The sequence below is a fragment of the Anoplopoma fimbria genome, chromosome 14, assembly GCF_027596085.1.
Source record: "Anoplopoma fimbria isolate UVic2021 breed Golden Eagle Sablefish chromosome 14, Afim_UVic_2022, whole genome shotgun sequence".
NCBI lineage: Eukaryota > Metazoa > Chordata > Actinopteri > Perciformes > Anoplopomatidae > Anoplopoma > Anoplopoma fimbria.
In genome coordinates, this window is record NC_072462.1 from 16,536,521 (window position 1) to 16,548,846 (window position 12,326).

General features: G+C 40.8%; 1 protein-coding gene across 1 annotated transcript; it reads left to right on the plus strand.

Annotated features, from left to right (window-relative positions):
* Positions 1-843: 843 nt before the first annotated feature.
* Positions 844-11,062, plus strand: osbp2a (oxysterol binding protein 2a). The gene is made up of 14 exons (XM_054612711.1): positions 844-1,010; positions 2,293-2,498; positions 5,830-6,080; positions 6,200-6,368; positions 7,097-7,217; positions 7,321-7,387; positions 7,493-7,630; positions 7,726-7,971; positions 8,089-8,209; positions 8,405-8,508; positions 8,817-8,912; positions 9,397-9,581; positions 9,708-9,928; positions 10,851-11,062. The coding sequence occupies exons 1-14, from the start codon at positions 844-846 to the stop codon at positions 10,991-10,993; spliced, it is 2,235 nt and encodes a 744-aa protein (XP_054468686.1). The 3' UTR covers positions 10,994-11,062.
* The last annotated feature ends 1,264 nt before the right edge of the window (positions 11,063-12,326 follow it).

A 12,326-nucleotide genomic window follows, 5' to 3' on the forward strand; every position in this document is an offset into this window, starting at 1 on the left:
GGGATGCATCATACTGTATAATGAGAGCCCCTGTATAAGAATTGAATTCTGATTTAAATCCAAAACTTGACTTTAGTTACAACTGTTTGTGTTGAATCTTAGAATATCAATATAATGCCCATAATCTATGAATCACAATGTCTGTGAAATCTTACTTTCCCAAATGTTTTAAATTGGAAGATTCAATCTCTTAGCTCGCTTCTTCTTAGATGTTTTTAAGGTCTAAATAAAAATAATAGCAATAACATTTTTTGTTGTTGTCATGATCTAATGTTGGCATTATTAAACCTCCAACTCTCTCCTCTGCTGCAATAATAAAACTGAAAACTGCAGTGAATGCCATATGTGTGTCGCACACACACACACACACACACACACACACACACACACACACAGACCTGCACCCATATGCTACAGTCCTGTGATAAGTACGTCATCATGATCTCCCCCTCTCTCTCTCTCTCTCTCTCTCTCTCTCTCCCTCTCTCTCTCATCTACAGGCTTTACTATTACACGCAGGCTCAACTGTTATACAGCCTCATGTAATGATGTGGTTGCTATGTCTCTTATTCTAGCTGACACCACCTAGATATTTGTAAAACTACCTAAGGGTGGAGGTGGAGAGGAGGGGTGGGGGGGGTGGGGGGGGGACACACTGACACAGCTCCACCAGAACAGCTGCAAGCTAACAGTAGCTTTAGCGGAGACCGTGCAGAGCAGCTGGCTAGCTAACGGTACAGCTGTTGACAGGCGGCATCTCCGCGGACACGGCACCGACTCTCCCGTCCGTCCCGCAGCAGCGCAGGGAGGGGGAACGGGACCGGGACCGGCCGAGAGGAGCAAATGAACGAGCTGGTGAAGTGTTTGCCCTCCCCGACTCTCCCGGGGCTCCAGTTGCCGTGTTTGAACGTCGGTAACTACAAAGGCTGGCTCTATAAATGGACCAACTACCTGAAGGGTTACCAACGGCGGTGGTTTGTGCTTAGCAACGGCCTGCTGTCCTACTACAGGTAACGGTCGTCTGCGCCGAACGGACGTTTAACGGTCGTCTGCGCCGAACGGACGTTAACGGTCGTCTGCGCTGAAGAGGCTTAACGCTTAATTTATGACACTAATATGAATATAAAGAAGTTTAGAGTCATAATTAAATGAGGTGTGTGTGTGTTGCAAACAATATTTAAAAAATGCGAAATTAAACTTTTTTTTTGTGTTAAGGAGGGAGGGCCCTGAATGAAGCCACTTAAGGTTATTTTAACCATAATATAAATAAAATAAAACAATCTGTTAGCACAACGACAAAGACACAAACTTCATACTGTAACCCATATAGTGTAGTTACAGTGTAAATACTAAAGGGAGAGGCGACAACAACATGAAGAATAGTGACTCATCTGTTCTGTCACTAAACATTTTGAATATAAATTGTCCAATGTAAGAATTGTATAATCTAGAGATGAATGCATGTTTTGAATGTTAAATGTCATAAGCAAACCATAACAGAATGCCAAACTACCTTGTAAAAGTTTTCACTATAATAATAATATATGGAATCTTTATGAAAGTGACATTAATCATGTCAGATTAAATGAAGATAGATAAAAAAAAACATAACATAAATTATATTACAGTGCAGGAAGAGGCAGAAAGCCCACTGGGCTTATTTGAAGCCTCCACCTATATAATATTTAAAAAATCACAATACTATAACGAATACAAAAAGAATATACATATGGTATGAAATATTGCTGATATTATAAGATCAACGTGTTAAGCTTCATACATATTGTCTAACGCCTCGAGAGAAATGTGGGGTTCACTTTTTTTAAAGCGTGGCATTAGAGAGCAGTTTTCATCTTTGACAGACTTATTTGGATGCTATGCTATTACATTACATTACATTACAGTCATTTAGCAGACGCTTTTATCCAAAGCGACTTACAATAAGTGTATTCAACATAGGTATTCAAGAGAACTACTAGTCACCAGAAGTCATAAGTGCATCACCTTTCTTAAACAAGCATCTTAAAGCATAAACCAGAGCAAAAGTATAGTGCAGAGGCAAATTACTACGAAAACAATAATTGCAACAGACTAATACGAATACAATAAGTGCTACAAACTAATACGAATAGGATAAGTGCAGTAAACGAATACGAATACAATAAGTGCAGCGAACTGATACGAATACAATACGTGCAACAACTAATACGAATGCATTTCAACAGTAAACTACTTTCAAAATCAAAAACTAAGCTGCCACATTTCACTCTACAACTGTTTTGTTTCCCTCAGGACTCAGGCGGAGATGGCGCACACCTGCCGGGGAACCATTCCCTTGGCAACAGCACACATTGAGGTGGGGGACACCTGTCACCTGGTGTTGACTAGTGGAGGCCGAAGCTACCACCTGAAGGCCACCTCTGAGGGAGAGTGTCAGCGATGGGTCTCAGCCCTGCAGCAAGCGAGGGCCAATTCCACTCTGCTGATGCACCACTCAGGTTGGAGGAATATCGTTCATTCTCTGTAGTGTGACCAATATGAGTGTCGGTGTTCAATAGTTGTTAATGGGTGTATAGCTCTTCTAATGTGCGGTGAATTTTCACCCACAGTTCTGTCCTGATGCAAAGAAATAATGTGGCTTGCAGACTGTCCCGAATATGTACTTTAAAAAGACAACATGGTTCACCTGTGAAAGTCCAAGATAGACAAACTAAATTTAGCTTTAACCTGAATGCAGGCTCGAGCAACCAAGGCCCAGTTACCTGAATGCATATTTTATTTATTTGTTATTTAAACAACAAGCCACAAGAGGGCGATGTTGTTCCATGTGTTCACAGTCAGCAGGGTCATGTTATATAAAGTCTATGGTGTTAATGCAAAATCTGCATATATTCATGCCATTTGGAATTACTTTGACTTACAACATTTCCTTTTTACCTCCGGACACTATCACACAATATGATATGATATAGATTCTCCGTTTACTGCTGTCTAGCTGTTATTTGTTATAAAGAAAAAACCAGGAGCACCAGGATGTACAGTGTTTTTCTTCCCTCTCTCTTTCTCTCCCTCTCTTCTGCACAAACGTGTAGAAACACACATGCAGCTACTCCCTCCCTCCCAACCCGTCTCCTTTCTCCCTTACTGTCTCCTTCAGTATGACGACAGTTGGGGCTGAATGAAATGACCTTCCTTTAGACTCCTCCTCCCGTTCTGGTAGCAGGAGGGGTAAAAAAGAGAGAGAGGGTGTGAGGAATTTCATTGAAAACATTTTTCACCATACACTGTGGACAAAAGGGAGACGCGAGTGTAGCCTTTTCAATGAGTGTCACCTTGTAAGTAACCTTTTAATTATTTTACTAAGAGAAGAATACTAATTAGGATAGAAGCTATGAGCTTGCACGCTTGCTTGTTTGCATGTGTGGGTTTGTAACTGATGCAGTGAGTGTCTTTTTATGGAGTTCTTTTAGTTTGGCTGTATTTTGTTTAAATGTCTGTGTAAATAAGCTATTTGGATTTCTCACATAACAGAATTTGCCCTAAAGTTGACAAAATGGCAACGTAATTTTCAAAGTCAGTGCAGAAAAAAAGAACAGCATTAAATGTTTCATATTTGACTGATTTAAATTTTGATTTGTCTCTGGATTATTACTGTAAAGACATCTGCTATCTGATTCATTCCTGAGAGGTGTGTGCCTTTAAGCATCCTTTACTGCTGAGTAAAAGCTTTGCACCTGCAGGATACAAATCAATGTTTTCTGTCTGTCTGGCCACATTAGCACATGGAGACCATGACTGATGTGTGAGGTGTTTATGCTGTACCTACCTTTGTTTAACAATGGACTGTGCCTCATTGGGAGTGATTACAGCCAAAATACTAAGCCAAATTTATGGAGCGGAGCCCTTTTAGAAATTTTTACACTTTAACTTTCTTCCTGCGGTTTTCCACTGTTCAAAAATTGTTTTTGAACAAACATTGGTTATACTGCTTCACACAATTGAAGTCAGAATAACCTATGTGTTTTGAAGCATGTGTAAGCACACACAAAGATCCTTGTCTGTCTCGGTGTGTGCTGATGTGATTACAGATTATTAGTGCATGAGCCTTTGGTTATGGGCTGAGTGGCAATAACAGCAGGGCAAATTAATTATCTGGAATTGGATTGGAACAGCATAATTAAGTGGATATTACGAAAATGATCTTGTCCTTCACTTGTAAAAGCTACCACACGAGTACCATTTTTACAATACACATAAATAGGTATGTTTTTGATATACAATTCAAACCTCTCTGACAACCATTAAATCCAGGTTGAAAGTTTAACAAATATGAGTGTGAATCCAACAATAACAGCTTACAACGGGGAAATAGTGAAGCTCAGGTTGTGCCTCAGCAAGCTTTTAGCAAATTACAGTCAGACTTTGATTGCTCCATCTATATTGCAAAAGCATGCAGTGCATCCTCTGATTTTTAAATGTGAATCTTTCTTCCTACACTGTGTCCATGTTGGTGCTCCCTCTATCACCTGTGGGTGTGTTTTCATGATTCAACGATGAGTCACCAATTGGTCTCAGTGTCCTGCGTGAAAAAAACCCAACATTTGTACACAGAGCAGACCAGTAAGCCTCTGTTATTATTCCATGGATGTGTTTTATGGCTGTAAGAAGCAAGATTATTTTCTCACTTCTATATATGGGTCATGAAACCATTATAGATTTTGTCTTTCTTTTCCCCTCTAATATAGTAGTAGTAGTTTGTCTCCCGGCTTTGGTACTCACTTGCAATGCAGACTCTGGCCTAGATTCAGTCAGTGCTTGGGAGTTTTCAGATTACACACACAGTCTGTTTTTTCTTTTAGCAGAGAAGAAATGTTTTGACCTAGAAAAGTGTCATTTGCATATTAAAGATGGATTTATTTGTGTTAACCTTTATAACTGACTAGAGTATCAGCCATTATCTAAATTTGTACTAAGGATAGTAGAACTTTTAAGGTGTCTCGAATCTTTCAAACAATGTAATTTGTCACTGAGAGACTTTAATAGATACAGCTTGCTCTTTTACCTTCTCCAACCCACAGACTCTTTCTCAGGTTCATTATTACAAGCACTATTCAAAGCATCAGCATGTCTTTGAAAGTCAAAATTACAAGTTCTTGTACCTAATTTGTTTTGGCATCTACAGTTTCCATTTTTATGTCACTGCTGCCACAAAAAGGTACATAATAGTGATTTAGCTTCATAACCAAGTAGACGGGCTAGATATAGAAAACAAGCAGTATTGGAAGCTAAAAATGGGTCAATATTAGAGTAATACTTAAGTGAAAGAATTTTAAAGTTAAGGTCATCATTTTTCTTTTATGATTCCTAGTAATAAGTCCAGTCTCCCTGCTCTGCTTCTGAAATCCCTGAGACTGATTGCTCCGCTCATGCCAAACAGGGGTAGAGAGAGAGAGAGAGAGAGAGAGGGGAGGGAAAGGGATGTGCGTCACCGTTTTTTCTCCCTTTTCTTCTAAAAATAGCCCAGCCTCCTGATTGCATGGGCCTATGTTTCCAGGGCAACGGTGTTCATTCACAGCTTTCCCATCTTGTAGAGGAAGAGGTGTGGGGGATCAGGGTGTGAAGCGTTATCTTCCTCCATCCGTTCCCCACTAACATTAAGTATTAAAATTGGTTTTCCAATGTCTGATGAGACGTGTACTGTTTAAATTATACGATTTTACCACCATATACACCCAATCTTTTTCAAAACAATAACCTCTAATGATACCCATCATCTTTGGTTAAGCATGACATTTGTGCACTACCTTTCTTTTTTGTCTTTGTGTGAAGATGACTCAGGAGATGAAGGCCCCGTACCTCAGGAGGACCGAGCCCTAACCCAAGGGGTGCTCAAGACTCTGGCAAGCAAGCTAGATGACCTGAGCACCTGTAATGAGCTGATAGGGAAGCACGGCGCCGCCCTCCAGCGCTCCCTCAGCGAACTCGAGGAACTGCGTGGATCCTCCGACGGCACAGACAAAGTGAAATCTGTTAATGAGCGAGCCACCCTTTTCCGCATCACCTCCAATGCTATGATCAATGTGAGCCTGCTCGATACTGTCCAGTAAACCGGAGACTGATCAGTCGTCTCTTTTAATGAGGTTATGCAGCTTGAGGGCTCCGCCTGCGTCTTTTGATGTGTGTTGTGTTCGCACCTCAGGCTTGTCGTGACTTTCTGGACGTAGCAGAATCTCACAGCCGGAGGTGGCAAAAGACCCTGCAGTATGAGAGAGAGCAGCGTCACCATCTGGAGGAGACCATCGAACAGTTAGCCAAACAGCACAACAGCTTAGAGAGAGCTTGGAGGGAGAACCCCACAGCATATACAGGTGAGACACATCACTCTCTTTAGTGTGAAAGGCAGAGTATAGTCTCAGAGAATAAAAAATATATGGCCCTCTTCTGGCCAGTAGTAGTGATGCATGTCTATCACAGAAATGTGGCTTAGTCAGAATTATCATAGCTGAATTGTTGGTGTATTTATTTATATGGGAAGAGGTTTAGTGACAAGAATGCTTGTTTATTTTTAACACAAATTTTGAGGTCATAGATATTAACATGCGAAGCAAATATCATATTAAATGTCTTCGGATTAGTGTAGTTGAGGGTCTTCTTGTGACAACTGGTTCTCTTTGTTGGCACTGTTTTTTGTTTGGAACACATTATCATATGTTATTATACCTTCTTTAAGCTACATTACATAACTAAAATGGTTGCAACTCAGTTGTAATAAATTCAGCATTTACTGTAAATCACAGTTACAAATGCCAATACACAAGTGACTTAAGTTGTCACTGATATTCACTATTTGGTTTTTGTTTTCATGGCAATGTAAAGCAACTTACAGAGCTATAAATAGGTGAAATAACTGCTGTTACATCCCTTGTAAACATTTAAGGAATAATAATTAAGTTCAATCAAGTTTTTTTAAACTGTTGTTTTTTATAGTATGGTGTCTGTTATATGGCCAACCCTTGTAAATAGACTGTAATATGCATGATGTGTATACATGAATACTGAAAACACTCAGATAACTGTCCTGTGTTTGTTGCCGTAGGTGTAGAGCGGACTCAGGAGGGGGACGCGAGTGACGAGAATGACGATGCAGAGTTCTTTGATGCGATGGAGGACTCCCCTGCATTCATAACTGTGACTACTAGTGGCAGCATACAGCACAAGTGAGACATCATCGTTATACAAACTGATCTCAGAGCTGTGTTTTGATCATCTACAATCACCGTTACTTTGAACTGTATTTAAATGATGCTGCTTTCCTCTCAGGCGCTCAGGAAGTAATCAGAGTATGATGAGCGGAGGAATGTCTAATGACTGGACTCAAAATGAGAATGTAGGTCCCACGCATGACCCGTTGTCTCACTAGTTGTTGCTATACACACACATTTGCTCTAACATAAAAAAAGAAATTGATTCAAACGTTGTCATATTTTTTCAGGACACATCAGGCACAAACCAAATCCAGCTCCGAAGAACAAGACGCAGTCGTATTCCTGACAAGCCAAATTACTCCCTTAACCTGTGGAGCATCATGAAGAACTGTATTGGCAAAGACCTGTCCAAGATACCCATGCCTGTAAATACAAAACATACAGTACAAATTGGTTGTATCATAGTTTTTTGAATTTGCGTGACCTACAAGAAACCCTTTCTCTCTGTGTGTGATTGCAGGTAAACTTCAACGAGCCGTTGTCAATGCTGCAGCGTCTGACGGAGGATCTGGAGTACAGCGAGCTCCTGGACCGTGCGGCCCGCTGTCACTCCTCTCTGGAGCAGATGTGCCTGGTGGCTGCCTTTTCTGTCTCCTCCTACTCCACCACAGTCCATCGCACAGCCAAGCCCTTCAACCCTCTGCTGGGGGAGACTTACGAGCTGGACCGACTGGATGAGTATGGTTATCGCTCCATCTCTGAGCAGGTGAGACAAACATATATCCTTACAGGTATATAGTTTACACAAACAGATCAAATTTCCACGTAGTGAAGGTCGTCTATATTGCCTCTGCTCACACCAGCTGATTCCACTCACCCACAGGTCAGTCATCACCCACCAGCTGCTGCCCACCATGTAACGTCACAGCGAGGTTGGACCCTGTGGCAGCATATCACTATTGATAGCAAGTTTCGTGGGAAATATATTTCTGTCATGCCATTAGGTAAGAAACAAGTAAATTCATGCGTTCATGCTGACAATCAAAATACATTAGAATAAATACCTCTAAAGATATGACCTGTAAATACACACAACATATTTTTCTGAACACGAGTAATTTACCCTATTCAAGTAATTCTAAAATTGTAAAGTTATTCATAATTTTGCTGTTTGTGTGTCTTCCTTCTCTTCACTGTAGGAAACATTCACCTGCAGTTCCACTCGAGTGGAAACCACTACGTGTGGAGCAAAGTGACTTCAACGGTGCACAACATTATTGTGGGCAAACTTTGGATTGATCAGGTGTGCTCCTCTTTAACTGTCAAAACCACAACCTGTCTTGTGTAAAAAAGTGAAAATTAAAACTTTTAATAGAGAATTAAGAAATAGTGACCTTAATAACAGTTCACTCCAAAGAAAAATACTCAATTAGTTAACAGAGAGGCAAAGACTACTTTGCTTGGCATCAATGACTAGATAAGATTGTGAGTGTTTTTGTGTGTGTGTGGTGCGTGTGTGCATGTGAATGTGTGCATGTTGCTGAGGAACGTAATTGGGGTCATCATACACTTTTAAGTCACATCTGTTTTCCTGTCTGTTGCTGTTTGCAGTCTGGGGACATTGACATTGTAAACATCACTACCAAGGACACCTGCCGTCTCAAATTCTCCCCCTACAGCTACTTCTCCAGAGACGTCCCACGGAAAGTAAGTCTTTCGTACCTTCCTGTGCTGTAGGGGGTCGTTGCAGATGGAAAATCGACAGCTGGCATATTTGTTGGTTGTCTTCATTCAGATTTTATTACATCTAGGCTTCACAAGCCTGTGTCATGAAACAATGTTGAGCTAATATTGGTTCCTAATATGTTTAACAAATCTTGTAATATCCATGCTTGTTGCTTACCAGTGTTACCTTTAAGAGATGTCTTATTCCTGTCATAATTTCAGTCACATACTCACTAGCTACAGAGGAGCAGGAGCCTTGTAGTTTATATTATCTCCTCTGTTTGATAAAGTCTAATAAATAAATAAAATTCCTACATGATTCAAATACCCTTTAAAATCTTTAACCCAAATTAGAATGTCAAAATGAAGTAAAGTAGAACCCAGCTGTGAATATGTCACTGCCTCATAGTCAAAGCATGCATGTAACTGATCTCTTCCTGTGTGTCATCTTCTTTGGTGTCTCTAGGTGACAGGAGTGATAGAGGACAGAGAGGGCACAGCCAATTACATCCTGTCAGGAACCTGGGATGACAAAATGGAGGGTGCCAAAATAGTGGACAGCAGCCAAGGATGCGGAGGCTCGGAAGGCAAACAAAAGACAGTTTATCAAACTCTTCAGCCCAAACTGTTGTGGAAAAAATACCCTCTCCCGTATGTTTATGTTATCTAACACATTTCTACTCTGAAGATTGAATGTGTCTGAAATGAGACATTGAAATACTTTCTCCTCTTTGAGTTCTCTCCTATTTCTCTTTCTTTTCTATGTTCCCTCTTCAGAGATAATGCAGAGAACATGCACTATTTCTCCTCGTTGGCTCTGACTCTCAACGAGCCAGAAGATGGTATTGCGCCCACCGACAGTCGTCTGCGGCCAGACCAGCGGCTGATGGAGGCCGGTGTGTGGGATGAAGCAAACACCCAGAAGCAGCGTCTGGAGGAGTGTCAGAGGCTGGAGAGGAAAAAAAGGGAGGCGCAAGCCAATCAGGCCCTAGAGGAAGGTGAGAACAAGGAAACCCACAAGAACAACTCCCCCTTCACACAGGAATATGTTTTGCTTATTATTACTTTGCTTGAATGTTTGAGCCTTACTGTGCAGAAGTGCGATGTTGAAACTTGAAACCTCCAGAGCACATACACTGAGAGTGAGCTTTCTAGTGAAGCAGGAGACATCTTGTATCCAATAGTTCTGCTTTTTAAATTGAACAACACTTGCATAATCATATATTCTTGATTTTTCAATGAGGAAATTAACTGAAATTTAACTTTTTTGTGTCAGCCACTAATTGTTATTCAGAGAAGAGTAATGATTGTTTTAAAACATGTCTTGAGAGGATCACAAAGATAGAGATTCTGCTTTTTACATGTTAAATGGCAGTCAAATTACATTCAACACAGTTGTTGGTTTAAACACTTTAGGTATATTATGCCTATCTTTGGCATCTTTGGGCAAAAGCAAAATCTAAATTTGCATGCGACAAGAATAGAGGTTGCTGATCTTCATCTATCATCTTTTACTCTCGCCTTGAACTGTAAACCTTTGTTTCCCGAGGAGGAACAGTCAAAAGCTGAGCTGTACCTAAACTGCAGATCTGGCAGTAATTCACAAGTAGGCTTTCCTCTGACAAAGTTCTGGACAAAAATTACTTTTATTTTTAAAATCAACGCTTGAAATGATGAATGCACTTGCAAATGACAAGGTAGTTTGGTGTTTCATTTTGACCTCTTTACTTAAGATTTCATTAAACTTCTTTTTTTACAAAATGTACCAAAACACTGGCAACGAGGAAGATCATGGGTAGACAATAATGTTCCATGAAAAGTACGATAGTTAGAGAGAAAGGATGAACTATGACTTTAATATTGTAGAAAATAGTAAACATTCGAGCCATGCCTTATGAAAACATGCCTCTCCGTCATCAGGGCAAGACATCGACGGTCACCAGCCACTGTGGTTTGAAAAGAGGGCAGATGATACGACAGGAGAGTGTACCTACGTCTACCGGGGCGGCTACTGGGAGGCCAAAGACAGACAGGACTGGAGCCAATGCCCTGAGATCTTCTAGGACAAAAGCTCCCCTTACACCGTGCATCAGACATGCTGAGTGGTTCCTCCTAATGTAAGGATACTCTGTGACATATGGACAGTTGTGTGTGGATGTGTGTGTGTCTGAGTGAATGAGTGAACCAGGTATTGAAAGAAGCCGTCTCTCCCAGAAATACAATTACAAAACAAGCTCCTGCTTCCACTTACTAATCTACTCTCTTCTGCTCTACTATAGCTTCTGTTTTCAGAATGCATGGCCTCATTCTGTGTGTGTGTGTGTAGTGTGAACGCTTATTCAGCACCATAAAGAACTGATTTATGAGAGTACATAAAGTTCTTATATGTACAACAGTGTGTGTGTGTGTGTGTGTGTGTGTTTGTGTGTGTGTGTGGAGCTGAATAATTGACTTTACAGAGAATTGATTTCTGCATCAAAACACATATTTCATTCGGTTTGTCTTGGGATAACTTGGGGCCGAGGAGTGCAGCAGACGTTTAGGTACAAGCACTGAATGTTCTCCTCAAAGTGGGAACATCATGTTCCTCCTGCTGGGATCTGACAGAGACAACAGGCTTTTAAAGGACTGTAGCAGGACTACGCATTCTTCTGTGCTTAAAGGCTTTTTCACAGCTGAACTTCATTTATTGATCCCCCTGATTTCTGGGATTATTTTTTACTATTGCCCATGAATACCCAAACTGTATCTTGAAGGATTTACAGTCAATGTCCAGTCTGACTGGCCTCTGATGAGCAGCTGGTCCTGGGCCATGAAAACCAAAGCAGATGTCATTCTCTTTGGTTGGACAACTGACTGAATACACCATGCCGTTTTATGGACAACGGCTGCTTCCACATGATCTTGAAATTGTTTGCATTAAAGGGAAACTCCACTATTTACTGGTATGAAAATAACTACACAGCCTGTGAAAACGGTTGCAAATGATTTCCACATGCTCTGGAAAGCTTTGTCGAGTCAGAGAAACGTACTACTCTCAGCTGGGGTTTGACAAGTTAACCAAGTTGGGAGTGTCTTACTAAAGACACCATTGATTTGCATTGTGGGAAATGTTGGATCTAGCATTTTTGGAGCTTCACCCATACTAAGGACTAAAAGTGAGGATGTCTTGACCTCTGCTGTATGTATTTTGACCACTCTTGTTTTAATTTGTCTCTCACAAGTCCCCAAATGTAATGGAACAGTAAATCACTGGAGTACCACTTCAAATATCTTAAGACTGAAAACCCACTGAAGTAGAAGTGTAATTAGCCTGGGGGACATACTTCAGTGAGGAATTATGTTGGTGCTCAATGGTAGGTTTAGCCTTAATTATGTAATGAGGCACTAAGTAAC